Here is a 20,390-nt window from a genome sequence, read left to right as displayed (position 1 = left end):
ACAAGCTACACTGTCTACTCAGCATAATGTCCTAAAGTGTAGAGTCCTGCCTTTAGGGCCAGCAGAGGCCAAGGTCCTTTTCACCCCAGACATCAATTCTGACCTATAGGTTCCGGGGGGCTGTACCTGAATACATGATAACATTCAGTGCCCTGTTAATGCAACAGTTAATGCTTGGAGCAATTAATTTATACAACTTAAATGATTTTTTTTATCTTGCTTATTTAACAAAAATCCATATTTTTTAGGTTTTTCAGAGAAAGCCTTATTCTACTTCTTCTGCCACTTCTGATGGTGGTGTCAACATTCCTGCCAGACATATTGAAGTAGTTACCAACATGCATTAAACATGCAAAGGGAAAGAGAAATGGTTCGTCCAAGATCAATAGAGACAATTAAATTCTTAAATGTTAAAACAGGGCTCTATAGCTGCAGATGGACTAAAGACATGGGGTAGCAATAAGGGATCTTAATAAAGAGGATGGAAGAACATATCACAGAAGTTTTGCAAAGTGTTTTGGTTAGTAACACAGGGGAAAGGCGAAGATAAGCAATCCTCGTCTTGTTCGTGGACTTGCGAACTTGCCTCCCCATTGCATTGTTTGCACCTATTAACTGCCAGTGTTTTAAAGGGAACAAAAAAGCTGTAGAGCGAGCAAATCAGCAGGGAGCATATGAGGTACCTGTTCACTAATACCAAATTTGATGAGACCTTTGCTGTTTCTACACAGACACTCATCCTTGTGTTGTTATGCTTTGATGTGTAGCATGCAGCCAAAGATTGCTATTCTGATTTTTTTCTCAGGCAAGTGGAATTCCTCATTTAACAGAAATAAAATGTCTAAATGTCCTATTTTGCCCGTGAATACAAGGAGACATTTATAGCTTAAGCATGGATGATGGCACAAGTGTAAGAAGAGCTGCTTCGGTTAAAGTTTTGCAATAGATCTGTGAGAACTTTTCATGTTGAAGAAGTACTACAAAGAACTAATGGAAAAAAGCTAAACAGTGTCATCTAGTCAGGAAGACAGGAACATGCTGCTCCTAATAGCAGTGGGAGTTTAGTCAGGATGTTTATAAAATAAAAAAGCCACCGACCCCCCTTCTGTCAGTTTCCCCAGCCCTGATTGGCCTCATCTGACCTAAGCATGGTATATTATCTTAGCCAAGAGAGGACTACTTATATAATTACTGTGTTTATTGGAACAGAAATTAGCAAAGGACGCTGTCTTACTATTTCTTACACACAACTGTTAGCAACAATGGCCACATGGAGGCGATAGAAACCCCAATGCAAGCTGCACTCAGCCATCAGTGGCTGTGTGTCATTTGTTGTAAACTCTACCTTAATGCTGCTGCTAAAGCAGTAAAGAATAAATTGTATGCTTTTGATGTTTTGTGAGGGGTGGAAAGGTTGAAATACTGAGACCTGGGCACAGACCCAGATCTCATGTCCTGGAATCATGTGGGATCTACTGTGCCAGTTTTAATATTTGAAATACAATTAAAGAAAAAAGAAAAAGAAAAAAAGAGACAATTTGTTTCTTTTCATCTCAGTATTTTCAACGTGACTTCATCGATTTGGGTTTTACTAAATCTGTACTGTACAGTAATTCTTTGCTGTTTCACAAAACCCTGTCTGGCAGTACAGGGCTTTAGTGGGCTTTTGTAGACTGCTGAGATTCATGATGTGATTTATCAATGAAAGACGTTACTCTTTTACAGATGAGCTGGTGTCTCTGTACCTTAGTATGAGACCGTCTGCATGAAAATAAATGAGGCTTAGAATAGTGGCTGTATAAGTTTAAAAGCATTTTTTTCAATAAGCTTTAAAATTCCAGAAAGAACTTTGTTCTTATACAACCAACCACTAAAAGATTTGTACTAATGTTGTACCCTCATGGATTTCTTAAGAAGCTCATGAGAAATGTGATCTAACCCTATGGTGTGAATTTTCCAAAATAAAACAGGCCCTGCCTGAATGCTTTAGGCCACTGTAATTCATAAAGCTCTGCAAATATTTGCAGTGGTGGGGAGGGAGGCGAGAGGTTAGGTATGACAGTGCACCGTTCCCATGATGCTACATGTTTGCAGTGTCATGCTGAATCCTGGGAAAGGTCAAAACAGCCCTGTGACTTTGACAGGAACTGAGGGTCAGCTGGCCGACAACAACCATAGATACGAAAGAGAGGAGAAAAGGCAGTAGAAAGAAGATCATTTAATTTCTAATGAACTACAATTGCATTAAAGTTGGCATTTCTTATTACATAAAACTGTACATTCCATTTATTGTGTCTATGTTTTTTCTTTTGCTGAAAAGTAGATTTAATTCCAAAATCATTTATATTTAAACATATTTTCCTATAAGAAACAGAATTCTAGATTGATTGTAAATAATTTTACATCCATAATTACAAGATTAATAAATTATTTAAAAGTGAACTAGTATCCTATGGCTAATACCTAACACATATTAAAGTGGTGCACAGCAGTGACACCTGCGCTTTAATGATAAATTGTAGGGTCATCACATCCATCGACACAAACAGGCCACAGGAGAACCAGGAGCTAACTTTCGCCCTCTAATCTCCCCCTGCCTCCTACTTTCTCCAGTGCCACTCTATCTCTCTCTCTTAATGCCTCTTCATCCTTCCCTCTCATCTCTCCCTATCTCTCAATCTTCCTCCTGCTCTGATCTTCACTCATGCATGTTATACTGGAGTGCAGGGGAGTCAGAGATGGGGAAGAAGGCTGAGGAGGGAAATGGGTCACCAACACAGAACATTACCAGCTGAGTTGCACATATTCTCCAGAACGGTTGTCTTTCTTTCATGTGTGACGATGTAGCTCCGACGTGAGCAGGTTTAATTTTTTTCAAGTTTGTTCTGTGCCCACGCTGCGTTGGCTGTCAAGTATAGAAAGATTGTAAGTGACACAGAGCTGGGGCTGAAATTCAATTCCAATCACTTTCTTTTAATGCGATCGTATTAGAAGTGCAAGCAGGGAAATCAATGACATAAAGCAGCTGAAGAGAAACATGACAGGGGGGGGGGATTCAATGTTTTTTTTTAAAGCAATATTTTCTGCGAGATTTAGGTCAGATGACATAAAAACCTTTCTAGTATTGCAGCTTGTTTGCCACCAAAGGGTTGAAGATGACCTAGTTTGTGTGTTTCAGTCTTTAATATAACACAAGCACACCCAGAAGGGGGTACACTCAGGAAAACGCGCGCTTAGACTTACGCAGACTCTCCCTCACGAGCTAATCATTCTCTCTACTTTGCCTGGCAGATAAATATTAATGAGGATTACCATGTTACTGCAGTACACCCACTGGAAAACAACAGACTGCAATCGTTTTCCCGCTCTGTTTCTCTTCACCACTCAATCAGTCAAACACCCCCACACGGACACACAATCTTTCTGCACCCACCATCTTCAGCAGAGTCTGAGCAATCTTTTTAAAGATATCTTTTTTCTTTTTTACCCCGTCCACCCATTTTCTTCCCTACCCCTCTTACCCTGTCACTGCAGGATCGACACACACTCCAACTATGAATAAACTCCTTCATGTATATGAGTCGCAGACAATGTCTTCGTTCTCACAGAGACATGTTATCCCTGTGGAACAAAGGGCACAGACTGTGCCTGGGATATTTAAGGAACATTTCGGATTTTCCCATTAACCCATCAAATTCTTATCGTTTTTTTGAGTCACTGCTCCATTTTCTTCCTTCTTTAGAGGATTCCATGCTGGCATTTCTGAGAACAAAGAAGCAGAGATCATGAGGAGATCATTCTGAGCTCTCCATTACAGTAGCCAGAGCTGGGAACATATGAACACATGCATCTTTTCATCCATCTTTTCATTCCACTGGGGGGATGTTTTGGAACTGGACACAAGAGTCCAATCTCACCATAGCTACCCTGCTGGCAGTCTGTCTCCATAGAGAAAACACACAATCATCAACTCACTGCTTTCAGCCTGCACCCGCAGTCAAAAGGAGATCATCTCCACATTTGATCGTGCTGCGTTTGGGGTCACTTTGAACTTTTATGCAGCTGTGTCATATCCCCACAGGTCTGTAGGCTGGTTTTAGATGGAGGAGAATAAACATTACCTCAGAGTGATAAAAGAGAAGAGGGTGGGAGTCCCCGGCATCCCATTCCCCCCCTCTTCTTCGCCCTCACTGACTCAATAACATTCCTCTTTCAGAGACGCCTTGGGGAAAAAAGGGGGGTCCCTTTTCATGCCAAACAGGGTGTGGTACAAGACCTTCAGGAGGTGTCTCTCTGTTCTTTCTCCAAAACCTTTCCCCCATTCTTTGTGTCTTTAATTGGACTTACTGACCAAAGCCCTCACCTACAGTCCTGTGGGCATTTTGAAAACCCAGGGAATCAATACTGTAGCAAGGCAAAGCAGAGCTGCAGGGCAACAGCTCGAAACTGATCCACACAAATGGGCGAGTGTGGGGGGATGATAAATAAATTAAATCTAAACTTATGGAGGGGACCGTTTTGGAGCTTCAGCTGCCATGTTCACTTTCAAAGAGCTTTAATGCGTACTGACTAATGTCAAGACAGTAACATCAGTTGGTTGACCTGCAGATTGCCAGAGTCCAGCACTGACCTTCTCTTCCATTGGTGCGAAAAAAAAAACGGTTTAAGGTAACAAGGATTGATTGGCATTTCTGCGTCATCACTTGTCTGTCTGCTTTTACTTTTCTGGTGGTTAACGGTAAATCACATTTGTCTGCTTGCATACCGGTTCCAAATCAGCCTTATAAACATGCATTTAGGGGTAAACTTCTTATAAAGCCCCTGCTTTGATGTCCTGACAACATGTTTCCATGGAGAGCTTCTCATCCTAAATTTTTAGACCAACACCAAAACACACACGTAAAAACACACATGCCTGATTTAATTTCAGCCCAGCATCCATTTGTTTGTTTTATTTTGAGCTTAATTCCCCTCTAAAAAAGAGAGCTGAGAAGCTTAACATGATACCAGGATAACAAAGGCAGAAGATAATCCTAATTCAGACCGCTCACTGACAATCTAAACACAAAACACCCCCTTAAAAAGGGCTGTTTTAAACTGGCTGCGCAGGTTGCATTCACATTAAACACTATGAGCTTGCCAGGACTGCATACAAATTGCTTTAGTCATTTTTCTGCCACTCTTGTTAACTTAAAGTTTATAAGTATCTGTCTATCTGTATTAGTATATTAAATGTCATAACACAGACTAATAGAGAATGTGCTGCGTCCATGTAAAGTATAGCAAGATTAAACAACTTCAGCTGGAAATGTTTATAACACAGTTATACAACACCATATATGTTCCTATAAAATAATTTAGCCAAAGACCATTGCTGTTGCATCAGTAAACCAATTCTGTATTGCTATGCCAAATCAAAACAATAGAAAATATTTTTTTTTTCCGGTGAAGCTTTGAAAATACCAGGTATTCATAGGAAAGTAAACACATTCTTCTAAAGGTGAAAGGTCAACAGCTACCAGCCAGTTTGTTTACTTTTGTGTTGGTGCATTCTTTAACGTCGGGATCACCCAGGGAGAAGTGATGATGAGGTGGCGTAAAAGGAAATGACCTCTTAAATTAAAAGCAGAGCTTCTGCAGGCAAAGTGAGGTCAGTGAGGACCTGTCAGATTTTGTTTGACTTATTACATCACGAAGCACATCAAATATACACTGAATAAATATATAACACTGGTAATCTCAGAGATACAGTCTGAAATGTTATCTTATTCTACCAGCTTATTGGCTTTATTTATTATTTAATGCAATATTTTTATAGCCTGACGTAGTCCTACTCAATTCTAGTCAGAATATGAGTCTGATACTGCTCCATAGAGCTGTGATTATGGGGCGTGTTTTGAATGAACCAGGAAAAAAAATGCCTCTGCACTCAATTGGATAGACCTACAACCAATAAGAGCAACGGAGTGCGTGACGTATGTTAAGCGACGCATAGTTGTTGTCAACAAAAATCAAAGCGTGCATTTGCACGCCTATAATAAGAAGATGAGCCTTGATCACGTTTCTCTGTTCCTCTTTTAAAATTAATTTGCTGTCGATATCTTCTAGAACAGACCTAATAGCAGAATCTACTCACCCCAACTCTCCAGCGGCAGCCATTGTTGTTGTCACCCAAGCGCGCTTTGGTCACGTGGTTGATAACGTTACTCTTGATCATCTGTCCATCATCGTATAAAGCCCGCCCTGACAATTTGATTGGCCCACCAGATATTGTGCTAGCGTACTCGCGCTACTGTTGAGCAATGCCAGACCGAACTTCACGACCTCAAACGTTGTGGGCGGGACTAAGTTCGGAATGGCACCCAGGCTAATATTTTTACCCCTAACCATGGGAAACAGGTTTATATCAGTCAGATGCTTTAAGTGGACATCCATTGCTTTTACTGGTGGATCTGTGCAAGATATATGGTAAATAACCTAGATGATGCAGCATTGGGCATGCTGTGCAAACCATACTCTAGTTAGTGCACCAGTTCCATCAATTCAATTCAATTCAGTTTATTTATATAGCGCCGAATTCACAACACAAGTCATCTCAAGGCACTTTACAGTTCAACCGTCATCAATGAATTGACAAACGGTGTGTACCCTATTATTACACCAAGGTTAAATTGTCTGACTTTGAAAAGCTATTAACTACTGATACAGAATTTGGCAAATCCAAAAGTTTATTCTATGTTTTTTGGAATTGAAGTAGACAAATGCTAACCTGATTGTGTGGATTGATGAAGTCAACAGGCTGCCATCAGTAGTTGCATTGTTATGCAAAGTTGTTTGGGTGAGAACAATAAATTAGAAAACAGTTTCCTGTAAAAGTTTAGAAATGTAATATTACAGCCATCAATCCATTGATACATTGCCTGTTTAGTTTCTGCACCTATTCTTACTACAGGTAGGGGAAATATTTATAAATTACCTCACGCACTCTCCCATTAAAAAACAACATAGGGTCTGTTTTAAAGGAGAGAAAACATTTGAATGGTTTTAATACTAGTCATCTGTCCAATTGGATTAAAAACAGAACGATCCAGTACATCTCCAGGTTCTTTGTTGCAATTATTTTGACAGCATCAATATTACCTTGTCAGTTTGATACATCCACCAGCAATGACATTGGAATTTTGAAAAGAAAAGTAGAAAAAAAATCAAAGGTTTTAAAAGGAAAATAAATTCTAAAATCTGACAATATAGCCATGCATTCCACAGTTATAGACATTTTTGGTGCAAATAGAAAAATTTGTGAGACTTACGGATGTTTGTATAAGGCATGGAAAAAAGGCATGGAGTAAAATGGGAATAATTTGTTGTTGTTTTTTTGTTTTTTTTACTTTCTGCTATTCTTAGCAGTAATTACAGTTTGCTTCTAAATGTGTCAGAGCTCTACTATGAGCAGAGATTCCCCATCTGAGTAGATATATCTCAATTAAATTTCTTTGAACGCAACATCTATGACCAACAAACATGAAGCAATTTATCTGAATTAGAAAAATGACAACATGAGATGAAAAGTGGGCATTTCTCTCTACAGCTTGGGAGCTAGAAATCAATCTTAAATATTTGCTTATAAACATCATATGAAGAAGGTAGTAAATGCAAAAAACTTAGGGAGCAGGAAAGCATGTAGCCGGCGGGGTGAGGATCGAAAAAATGTCATGCCTTTAAAAAAAAAAAAATGCTCAAGGATATAAAAACTAGGCTGTTAATATGATGATCTAAGCTGGCAGTTAACACATTTCCACGCAACCACAAAAAACAGTGTAGCAACTTAGACTTTATACCTATATATTTATAAATGCTGTTAGCCCTCCACAAACTGTATCTACCACAGTGGGAGTCCGTTTCTGAGACTCGACGATACCATATCTGAATGAACTAAGTTATCTAACATGACAAGTCACAGCAGGATAAAACTGAGTAAAAGCGAAAGTATCTATGTGACTCAGAAAAGACATAGTGTCTGCGTATGGCTTAGAGATCGGTAGATTACAAGACTTTGTTTCTTTGCTATTCCAGACGCATAAAAGAACCACTTTATTTATTCGTTGACCTGTTGTGTGGTCCAGGACATAAAAATCTGTTGTGTTTAATTTGTCAAAAAGCATTGCCCTGTACTTTATAACTCCATACACAAAGAAATGAAAATCCAGTCATCCTCCCCTTCAATATGTCAGCACACAGCTGGTTACAAGGAGCCCAGTAGGCAGGAAAAGGGAACGCAATCAGTTTAAGAGCAATTGAGACCCTTTCTCTCATTATTTGGAAATTTGCTTTGCTCATGTAATTAAAGTGATTTGTGCATCTTTGTGGGGTTTCAGCCAATCAGCCTTGCAAAAAAAAAAAAAAAATCACTGGTTCCCAGTTGGGGAAGGCTGGGGGGTGGGGGTCATGCTTGTACCAGATCTGCCTGTATTGTTCCTAGGTTGTTGTTGCAGCATTGTTCTCTGATGTTGCCAGCAATGTGATCTCTAGAGACTTAAAGAAGCTGACGGAGCTACCACAATTGAAAACATTCAGTTTAATGTTTTTGGTTGGAAACCCTCATAAACTCAAATGTTTTACTAAAGTGTGAAACATGTTTCATCCTTAGAAATGGCTTGGGGGTTCTTCAAGATGCAAATCTGAGGAATTCAAACACTGAAGATGCAGAACAAATCTAACAGTGTATCTGAACTGTTGCAGTTCTTTGTTTTCTATTTCACAGATTTGCCAGGATATTTGAACCTCCCTACCTACTGTACTCATTTAAACAAAGTGAGAGAGATACCAATTCCAGCATCTATTATAAGTGCTTTATTCTTCCAAATACTCATAAGGTGACATGGTTAGATAGAATGGACAATATTCAATAACATGTTGGTAGCCCACCATTAGGATCAGTAAAAATAATCTTTAAGTTTTCAGCAAAGATAATAATAGCAAAACGCCAAAGTCAATGCCAATTTGAGGCAAATTTAATGTATTTGAAGGAATTTAGTTATTTCTTCTTTATTGAACCATCTACATAGGATTCACTGGTACTAGTTAATGGAAAGCAGGGATCTTAATGTAAACTACAAAAGAAATCTGAGTGCATAGACCTCCGCCATATTCGGACTTCCACCTTAAATATGTATTCATAGAATCTTTGGAAAATATCCTAGATCCAACTTCCATAATTGTTTGACTTACTTTGAAATCAGAAACACAGACACACAAACAAAGAAACAGACAAACCAATGCTGATGAAAACATAACCTCCTTGGTGGAGTTTCTATTAAGTTTCTGGACAATATTATTGAGTGTGACTATAAATAAGACATAAAATTGCTTATTAATGTCAAATCTGTAGCAAATATAAAATGTTATATTTCAAGATTTTTGTTCCAACCCCTTTAAGAGAGAGAGAGCTGCAAAGTTACCTTTCTGCAAACAAGAGTTTTTAATTTTCTGAACCAGCTCATTGTCATTGTCAGCTAATAGTCAGCATTGTTCAGTTAAGGTCCTTCAAGGGAGGCTGCACACCATCTAACAAAGGTGAAAACACTCCATTTTGTGTTATCTTTTATGCAAATTAACATTTAAATTTTAGCCCACATGAAGCACAGTTCTTACATACTGGCTTAGATTAAATTGAAAATAAATGGAAAATGCAGTTGAATCAAGCCAATTAATTCAAATTTCAATTCAAATTTGTTCAAATCCTTGTTCCTCCATTTATCAAACTTCAACAAAGTTAAAGAAAAAGAGCTTAATTTATGTGAAATTATAAATAACAGTTTTGGGAATGTCATGGTGTTTGTGTTGCATGTAATAAAGCCCATGGAGTGGGAGGGTGGTGGGCTGAGCCTGGACTCATTAAAATAAAAGCTGGTTAGACTCTCAAGCTGTGTGATTTGTGATCGTATGTACAGTGTGTGTGTGTTCTTGTGTGTACCCTGCCATCCTTTGTGCGTACTCAAAGAACCACAAATAGAAAAAAAAAAGAGAGATCTCAGGGAGAAAACTCCCAATCATGAACAGACTCAGATTACAATGCATCAAGAGACTCAGATTGCAAAAGAAAAGCACAGATCTTTTCTCCTTGATCCAGTAGGCACCTCATGATTTAGGGCCTATCATCTGGCAGGACTTAAGCCTGAATCGCTCATCACCTGGACACAAACTGTATTTAACTATGATTCACTTAATGCCAGTGTATTTACATGAAAGAGGAGTGCTGTGCATCATAGAAAGAACACATTTTGGGGATAACACTCACACAGCTGCAGACTTTTCTTATTCGCAGGTACACAGCTTGCTCTCCGCTGGAGTAAACAAGTTTTCTGAAGAGCAAAAGACATGGCACGTTGCAACCTGTCTGCAGAACTGACAAAAAGGACAACCTTGAATGCACATTCCGTATCCAAGCTTAAGTATTATCTGTGGCCCACAGAGCACGCCCACCAGAGATACAAAAAGCTTCAAAACACTGAAGTTATTCCTGTACAGCAGAAACAAAGTGAACAATTTAAGCCCCCAAAATGTTATATGTGGTTTAGGCTGATAAAAGAAAGGATCTGGTGTCCAGAAACAGTTCCTGAGCATTATCATGGGGGGCTTTCGCACTGAAAGAGACTCTGTAACCTTGAATCTGAGGAGCAGCAGAGGAATACATTTGCAGTGACTGACAGGCTCATCCTGACAGGAAGGGGACACTGAGAAGTATTGTGCATTGTAGAGATTAAAAGCTTTGCTCTTCATTCGCCTTCCACCAGCTCAAATCTTATATGGCACCATGGATTAGCCAAGAATCCTTTATTTTAAAAAATTAATAAAAAAATAAATTAAATACACAGCTGAACAGCCATAATCACCCAGACAGCGACACAAAGTTAAGGTTGAAGGGTAAGTACATCAGATGAATGTCTTACCCTCTCCCCGCTGTTCCTCCGGAGAGTCCCCACCGGCAGCTTCAGCATCAGCCGGCGGGTTCTCCCGGGCGTCACAGCTCCCTGGACCACCATGGTTCGCTCCAGAGTCTCTGTGGGTGTGCGAGCATGGGTGTGAGTGTGTGAAGTGGGTGTCCTCGTCGTCCCGTCCAGCCTGACAGCCGTGCGTCACGCGAGCTTTTACGCGTGGATGTGCGTAAGGAAAGCGTATGATGGGCAGAATTCCCCACTTTGGTCCTACTGAGAGTCCCTATCTGCTGCAGTTCCCATTGGTGTTAAAAAACCGGCCATTCTCCTTCGCTCCAGCTCTGCCTCAGTCTGCTAGTTTGGAGGTGAATGAGTGTGTGAGAGTGTAGGCAACGGAGGGAGAGGGAGCGCGCTTTGTCTCCCTTCTCTCTACTCCTGCTCCGACAGCTTCCCCTCCCTCCCACTCACACTCACTTCCTTCAGATGAGGGCTTAACCAGGTCACTGGATTAATGTGACGTTATAGCTCTTATTAGCATATTGTATCACATGACACCAACATTTATTTTGAAGCCAAAAAAGAAAAAAAAAATGCACCCCCACTATGTTCTCTCTCTTGCACACATCCACAGACCTAACACAGGGAATCACGTGGGGAACCTCAAAAAGAATATGGGATGTTTTGCCATCTGGTGGGGAGATTATCTCTAAAATCCCACATCCAGCTTTCTCTCTCTGCACAGTCTAGGCTATATGACACAATGGGGAATACAGCCACATAAGGAGCGACACACATCCCTGCAGTCAAGCATGCACTTTGCTCATGCAAGCGGAAGTATATCCCAGAATGAATTTGTCAAGGGGAAAATTAAGATTTTTTTTCCCCTCCAATAAGTAGTGACAGTAGTGGGTGCATTTGTCAGGGTACCTCTAGTCAAAGAAAGCTGCAGGCAACGTCAGCCACCCCCCCAACAGCTGAGTCAGTGTCTTTTATCCATCACTTTACTCTTTACATGTCCATTAAAGCTATTGGAGCTATGAGTTACAGCCACACCGAGTGACTTACTGTCATATTCAATTCAATTCAATTCAATTCAGTTTATTTATATAGCGCCAAATTCACAACACATGTCATCTCAAGGCACTTTACAGTTCAACCAGATCATACAGTCAAATTGATACAAAGTTTTCTATCTAAGGAAATCATCACTCACTGCTGGCCTCTGTTCGCTTTCGCACATCAATACTCAGCTGTCAGCTGATTAACTAAAGTCAGTCTGCTGACAGCTATAGGGTATTGGTGCAGCTAGAGGCAGCATGGTTGAATGTTGAATTTCATGTGCAGTAGGGGAACAAACATACTACATTAAGTGAATTGCCAAGTTATTCATAACTATTATCTTCCCATTCTGTTACACTGAAACTATCAACTTCACTGTATTTTCTGGGTATTCTATTTAATATACCAACACAGATTCATAGTTTTTATGATCAAATAAAAAACTGCATCTATGTACAGAATGTGCATCCAAACCCCTTTCGTTTATACCCTTACATTGCAACCGAATGCCTTCACAGATGCAAATGAGACCAAAATATGAATGAATGGCCAACCATAGGTGAAATACAAAACACATTAAAGCAAAACAAAGACACCATCCCAACTCTGAAACATGGTAATGGTACCTTCATGCTGTGGGATGCCTGTTCTCCTGAGACATAGAAGCTGGAAAGTGCTGACAGGAAGATGCTACAAATGAAACTGGAGTGGCCTAGACAACGCTTAGACCTCAGTTGGATTAAGATATGTGGCAAAACTTTAAAAGAGATTTCCTCTTTTTTACCCAACCAATCCAATTGAGTGTTTTTCTAATTTGCAAAGGTGTCATCTGTTCCTGTTTGGCTGTCACACCATCCTGGAGAGAAATATCAGCTGTGCTGCAGCCATCTACATCTTTGTTTATAGATGTTGGAGATTGGCCTGTTTTTCCAGTGTCCTGTTTCTCTGCGTAGTCATGTTTCCTTTTAATGTGACTAACTGGATGTGCTCTCTTCATTCTCTGACATGGGAGTTGGCTCAGAGCTCGTCTGCCTGGCTGTGTGTTTCCTGGACGGGGCCGCCTTTTACAGCTGCTTTTTGTATCTCTGCTTCTGTCTGCTTGAACCCCAGTCGGCCTCAGCAGATGGCCGCTCACACTGAGCCTGGTTCTGCAGGAAGTTTCTTTCTGTTAAAAGGGAGTTTTCCTCTCCACTGTCGCTACAAGCATGCTTAGTCTGAGGGATTGTATTTGAGTCAATGAGTCGATGCAATCAACTGGTTTTCCTTAGATAGAAAACTTTGAATCAATTTGACTGTATGATCTGGTGAACTGTGAAGTGCCTTGAGATGACATGTGTTGTGAATTGGCGCTATAGAAATAAACAGAATTTAATTGAATTGTCAGTTGTTAGCTAACCCTTTCCAAACAATAGCCTCTTGATGTAAAAATCTGGTTGTGACATACCTCCCTGAGAAATCGCTGCTGTAAATGCATTCAGACTTAGTTCTAATTTTTTTTATGCAAATATCTTTAAGATTTCTTCTTAGTAAAATATTAAAATGTAAAACCATGTTCTTCCTTTTTAGTATTGTGCTCTATCTTGTTTATCTGGTCCCTGGAATCACATTTAAATAAATTTCATTTTCAGTTTTTAATGTGAATACATAAGAAAAATTTGTTTTTGCATCAGATTATATATATAAAAAAACATGGTCTAGATCTCAGGATAGCAGATAAAAGCCATCAGATGTACCTCTGTTTCCTTTCTTTAAGTACGGAGCCCAGAGGACTACAGCATGGTCTAATGTTTTTTGTAAATGTCAGACAGGCTCATATCCACATTTTTCTCAGGTGTAGTGACAAACCTACTGGAAAAAAATATTTGTAGAGGTAATTCCCAGTAAACATCATTTATTCAATAGCATGCCCAACATCTGTGAGTGACTGGTGGCCTACATTAAAAATATCACAGGGGATATTTAGAAACTTTATCCTCAAACATTCAGGACCCAGGGAAGAACAGAAAAACAACTTAAAATAATGAATTATTTCTACCTCTCTATGGGAAAAAAAATGATATTTAAGGAAGTTGAAAAGATCTTAGTAGAGACAGATCAGTTTATGTTGGTGTTTTACTGACTTCCTATATGACCCTGTATTATTTATGTGAAGATAAATAGGTGTATGCGTTTCTTCCTCTTGAAACCAGTGCAAATAATATTTAAAAGCTTGCAAAAGCAAAATTTCTTTTCTTTGCCTTTTTCAGGAGAAGTAGATGTCCTCAAAAAGAATCCTAAAACTAATATTAGAAATAAAAAATAGGTACAAATTGATAACAAAACAAAGGAATCTCTCCCAGAGTGGTAAAAAGTGTTAGTGAGAGAGAAAAAAGCAGCTGGATTGTCTGGGTTCTCTTTCTGCCATGTTTCTGCTGAGTCTTTGTTTGTAGCTGTAATAATAAGATGCAATGGTTCTAAATTGTCCTGTTCTGCATTAATTTACCCCGATAACGCCCGCCTCTGCCCACGGCTGCTTGACTCATCCTGACAGGCTCGCTCCTCACCGTGTATATATGTGTGTGGGAGTCAGCTTGTGTGTTTATGGAATTGCCCTGTGGTTAGACTCAGCCCATCCCAATCAGGAGAGGAAGAGGGTGGGCTGAATGTCTACACTTCATGGGGCTCCACAAATTGCAGAGCATTGTGTAAAGGCTACATTGCAAGTGTAAGAGATAAATGCTTCCACCCCGAAAGTATAATTTAATTCATTTCTACTAAACATACGCATTATTGCTCTTCATCTCTGTGTCGTGTTTTTATTTCATCCATCTGATCAGACCAAGATGAACACAAAGGAGGGGCCCCTACCAACTTGTTTTTGGGGCCAGAACCAATCATAATGACTTCTCCGCAGGAGTGCCTCCACTCCAATTATCATCGTCTCAGTACTGTCTGCCTTGGAAAGAAGTTCACCAGCTCAGAAATGGTTGCAGATCGGCCGTGGGGAAACAAGGACATGTGTGTGACTCACTGCAAAATCTAGGACAATTTTGTATTTTTCAACAGATTTGCTGGATCACTAGGACGGGTTGTCCTGGTCAAATTGTGTCGCTCACAGCTCACATCTGCTCAACCTGCCACGAGGCGAATGTGTGGGTGTAATCAGGGTTTATATTTGTGCTGCTGTGTCTCTCAGCGGGATTTGGACACTAACAGAATGAAGGCAAACCTCATACTCTGTTTATAACTTTGATATGGTTTATAGTGTCTTGAATCCCACTCCACCATCATAAAGCCATCTATGCCTTCTAAGAGAAACAGAATATATCATTCCAATGGGCAAATCAGCAGTCTATTATGGGATGGTGACTGAGATTTGAATGAGGTGCTACAGTCACATTTATACCCATTGGATAGAATTCATAGCTTTTTAATTATTCACACTACTGTACCGGAAAACTGATGTGTGTTGGGCCAGTTTAACATCAGGATCTAAACTATGCAGGCAATAAAAAATTAAGGGATGAATGCTTATGGCCAAATGGTTTTTTGATATGCGCATGAAAATGAGATAAAGCCTTCCACAATTCCCTCTTCATGTCTCCATTTTTAATTTTTATTTCTTACTCTAAAGTGACAGAAGACTGAGGCAAGAAAGCGAGACACAAAATGTTGGAGTTATATAAATTTGATTGAATCAAAAAATTGGAACTTCCTTTCAAATAGTTACAGCAAAATGAATATTTAGAATTTGTTATTCAGATTTATCCGTAGTTTATATCAGCTATTTGGTTGAAGAGATTAAGAATCTTGTTTCTATCCCAATAAAAAACAAGCAATAAAACAATAAAAGAAAATGGAGGATGCACCATTATGTGTTTAAAAAATAGATCAGAATAATTTAATAAAAATGTGGCAGCCGGCTGCCAGAAAAAAGAGAACGAGCAAGACTGCAGAGGTCATTGCACTAGTAATTGGGAGAACAGATTCATTGCATAACTACATAAGTCCCAAAGTCAATAGCCACTACACCACAATAAAAGCATGGTGAAATCAGAATAATAAAGTTCTTTACACATTTGGGTGGTGATGCAAAGCTTAGAGCTCTATGATGGTTAAAAATATGATTTATCAAATACTGTCTAACACCACAAGCAATTCACAGGATGCAATCCCTCACAGAGATATAAAGAGAAAAAAAGGAGAACGTAAGAGTGAAGCAGAGCAATACAGCTGTGATGGCAACTAGCCTATCCAGCTGAGGTCTTTTCCTGCCAGAGCCGACCAGGGGGATGGGAATAAGCAAGAGAAGCAGTGTCAGGAGTCGCCTCCAGGCCTTCGTCTCATAGGATTACTACAGGAAGTTGCTACATTTGTTGGGAGATTCAGTGAAGCTATATAAGGAACAAATGCATCTTTAATCAAGCTGCTTCATTTCCCGATGTGACTGTCAGCCTGTGTGCACTACTATGAGGCATGTTCTGAAAGTGGAGCTGCCACCTCCCTGTTTCTCTGTTGTCCCCCTCACTGCTTCGCAGATCAGCGACACAACACAAAGGAGTTCTGGCAGCGGGTAAGATTACGTCACCTACTGGCATTTTAGAGCAAATGAGCCAATCAGCGGAGACAGATCCTGCCATTATCCCACTTAAGTCAAAGTACGCTTTCATGCCACTTGGAGGGAAATGTTCCTTGAAACATGTCAACTCATTTTAAATTTGCCGCATGAAGATCACAGATCTGACCTTTCACTTTGAAGAAACTTCCTCGTTATGGGTCTTTTCAAATAATTCAGTCCCAAACCATGGGAAACCAAAGTTTTCTTTTGTTTATTTTTTTGATCTCCTTAAATAGGTTTTCTCCCTTAAGTGATAACCAGTTAAATGTATTAAGTACTACAATAATCAAAAAATCCATAGAGAAAAAAAAAATTAGTCTTGAGATAATGATGGATTTACTGCAAATTCCTACAAAGACAACAGAGCAGTGATCCGCTTTCCTTGTTGTGAAAGAACTGCAAAGGAGGGTCTTTCCCTCTGATCCTCTCAGCTCGCCTGAATCATTCATATACTGCCATACTAATGAAAATAGCTGCGCGCCCTTGGATATAGCCATATACTGTTGGTGCTGCTCTGAACCAATGAGCAGCAGCGGAGATATAGGGCTCTGGGGTTTCCTCTCTGCTGGAGGATGGAGAATCGCTGTCATTATTCTAATGACCCTTAATGCTCCTCGGTCTCACACAGTTAGAGTCACAGATACTTAACACTGATATTTTTTCCCTGTACATGCGTTCCATATTGGGGGTAGGGTAATTGTGCCTTGGAACTCTCCAAAATTCAAACATTTTCATAAGGATGATGTGTCTGAATCAAGAAAGGCTAAGCCTTTCTATTATGGTTGATGATTTTCCCTGCCTTAATTTGATGGTTCACTAAAATGAGCTCATCTGTTCATGCCTTAGTGTGTATTTGTGTGCCTTGAGGGAAGCATAAAGGTACATCACCATATAAGCACATACTGATCCACCAGACCGAAAAGGTTACGTGAAATTTGAATATTTCTAATCTGAGTATGCAAAGTGGGTAGATAAACCTCTGCTCTCCAGCTTTATTTTTTCCCTGACAATTAAACAAATAAATGAATAAACAGTCTAATTAGCAGAGTGAAGCGGGGAAGGGAAGCCTTCTCCATTCCTTCCATGTCACAGACAGAGCATGAATAATCCAAATCCAGTTTCAGCCCGTAAACGCTAATCTTTATAGCCTCGGCTATAAATCATCTGTTAAATGTAGGAAAATGTCCAAATCCTCAAAATAGGTTGATGGATTGAGCATCAAATTTGTGTATTTATATTTATTTAAATGTAAAACGCTGACATCTCAGCCCCCTATAGGAGCGGATTGAGCGCTTGCTAATACACACCAGAGGCTAAGTACGTCTGATAAATAAGGGCAGATTACGGCTGCATACAGATGCCGGTCCCTGTAAACAATGTTAAAGGGAAACAACAGCTTAAAGACCCTACTCATTACAGCAGCGGTTTACATGAAAGCGTGCAGGGAGTTTGGCGTTACCAAGTGGAGGTAAACCCGAACGCCTCCACAAACATATGTTTCTGGAAATGATTGTGTGGGAAGGTGCATTGGCGTGCCCAAATGTTCCAGAAAGCACTGAGGTAGAATGATCTCCCTCTAACCATGACTCTCTCACATTCCTGTGCTGAGTTATGTGCAGGTTAGGACATTTAGTTTAAGTAAGTCTCTCCCAGATCTCTCTCTAAAGCACATAGTTGCATGTTTTTTTTTTCTTCTATCCCAATTACTGAGAGAACATCTGGATGAGGCATGAACATATGGTCGCCTCTGGTCTCTAGATGCAATTATGAGCTGCAGAGATCATCTACATGAAGTGCAGAGAAAGATGAGCTTAATGGCGGCAAATTTTAAGTCATTTCCATTATGTAAATAAAATAAAAATAAAAACAGAGAAAGTTTGAAAGCAAAATGAGAAACAACTTACAAAAACATCCATGAGCATGTGTTCCAGAGTCACTTCCAGGTCTTCAAGACGAGCTGCTAGAGTCATATTCGGTTGGTTTTAGCAAGTTACCCCCAAAAAAACAAATATATGAAAAATCAAGCTTGAAAATATTCTTATTTGATCTCACTCATAAAATCCAAGCTTTACAAAAAATTGTGACATGTCAGCTTTTAACTGTCCCTGTTTTTTTTTTACTTTCAGGATAGATTTTCAAATACAGCAGATCTTATCCAAATCCGATCAGCCCGACATGTTGATCTGCTGTTATCTTGGCTTCAAAACCTGGATGCGTTCCGATTGCTGCTTCCCCAAACAAGTCCTGAGGGTCCCATCAGGATGCTTGATCCGTTTCCTGAAAACTTGTAACTAATGATGATGATGATATCAGTCAGCCCAGACTTAAACTTCTAAATCATAGATTGAATCCATTAGTGAGATGAAGGCATCGACTCGTTCCTGTCATAAGGCAGGTCTGTCTGTCCCTCGTTGGAAGTAAAGCCCACCTAGTGGTAGAGCATAGATGATGGGGAAAGTAATACTCTGAGACGTAACTTATTGAAGTCACGTGTCTAATTAGGTTTTTCCCCCCACATCTTCAGTCTTACATTTTTTGACTTGCTTGCACTGTTATGGCCACCCCTCTTTCCTTCTATCTCTCTGCCTCTTTTTTGGGTCTCTGTCCACAGTGGACTTCTTTGTTTTGAGGGTAAGCCTAAGGCAGCTGATGCACAGTTCTGGCCTCTCTTGGCTGGGGTCATCCTCTCTAACACTGGGCCCCTCATCAATGGGTCTTTGTGGCAAGCTCATTAAGACTTGGCCTTGGTTGCTGAGGCTACCATAGACACACCAATACAGGCTGAACAAAAGCGATATGGCCTGAATATGTGACTGGAAGCTTATGTAACTGTAGCAGGGAGGGGAAGAGCAGGGTTAGCAGAGAGGGCATGTTGGGTAGAAGACCGACAGCGGGAAAAAGAAGGGAGGCAGGGAAAGAGGATGAGATGCACAGCAGAGGGGTCTGGCTAAAGACAAAATAAAATGTAGAGGAAGAAGAAGGAAGCAGGGGGACGAAGGATGTTGACAGGACATCCATAGATAGGGCTTGTTTTTGTTTTTCTGAGAAGTGCTAGTGGAATGTAACCCCCCCTCCCCAATTCACCCAGCTAACATGAAATACAAAGGGAAAGAAACAGAACAGTCAGACTGAAGTCTAGCTGGGCCGAAGCAGAAAACAGGATGTGAGTGTAAAGAGAGGAACTGCATTAACATGCATGCAAGATACCAGAAATCTGCTGAGGGGAAATCAGTGAAGAAATCAGTGTAACTTATGCAAAGTTAGCTGATACTCAATGTCTCTCACACGAGGATTTGATGAGTTAGCTGTGTGGAGCTTTTTTTTATTTATGCTTTGTATTTATGCTACTTCTTCTTCTAAAAAAAAAAATGGATGCCTTTAAAAAATATATCCTGCAAACATCTGCTAAAGAACTTGCCTTTGATGTAGCGACTTAAAGATGATTTCTGTCTGTAAATTTTTTCCACCTGAGCTGTGGCTGTCTGAAGATCCTCCAGAGTAACAATGGGCCTCATGGCTGTTTCTGTGCCCTGCTCCTATATTTTTCAAATTCAGCTTTAAGAAGTACTCAATGACCACTACCTTCTACCTTCTGAGCTGTCTGCTGTGGTATTTTTATCTTCCTAAAACGGTTTGCTCACTAATGTTTGCTAACAAACCCCAGAGATCCAAACAGAACATACAGGATGTATATATAATCCTCTACCAATAGTCTGCGACATATATATCGATGATATGTACTAACTCTGTAACTTCTGAGGGTCATTGATTGCACAATATTGTGTTTTGGGTAATCAGAA

At 39.9% G+C, this 20,390-nt stretch overlaps 1 protein-coding gene across 7 annotated transcripts in view; it reads right to left on the bottom strand.

Annotated features, from left to right (window-relative positions):
• frmd4a (FERM domain containing 4A) overlaps nucleotides 1-20,390 on the bottom strand; it is a 145,066-nt gene that overhangs the window by 70,276 nt on the left and 54,400 nt on the right. Inside the window, exon 1 of one of the 7 annotated variants that reach the window (XM_038299922.1) lies at nucleotides 18,495-18,640. The exons of 4 other annotated variants lie outside the window; for them this stretch is intronic. In XM_038299922.1, the coding sequence (XP_038155850.1) occupies nucleotides 18,495-18,560 (66 nt within the window). In that variant the 5' untranslated portion in view covers nucleotides 18,561-18,640. Of the gene's footprint in view, nucleotides 1-10,949; nucleotides 11,405-18,494; nucleotides 18,641-20,390 lie in introns of those variants that run through there. 2 more of the 7 variants (XM_038299920.1, XM_038299919.1) reach the window with 2 other exon arrangements.

This window comes from Cyprinodon tularosa, unplaced genomic scaffold (assembly GCF_016077235.1).
Source record: "Cyprinodon tularosa strain WSP-4 unplaced genomic scaffold, ASM1607723v1 ctg44, whole genome shotgun sequence".
Lineage (NCBI taxonomy): Eukaryota > Metazoa > Chordata > Actinopteri > Cyprinodontiformes > Cyprinodontidae > Cyprinodon > Cyprinodon tularosa.
The sequence above is the reverse complement of the archived record's forward strand: the minus strand, read 5'-3'. Positions and strand labels throughout refer to the sequence as shown.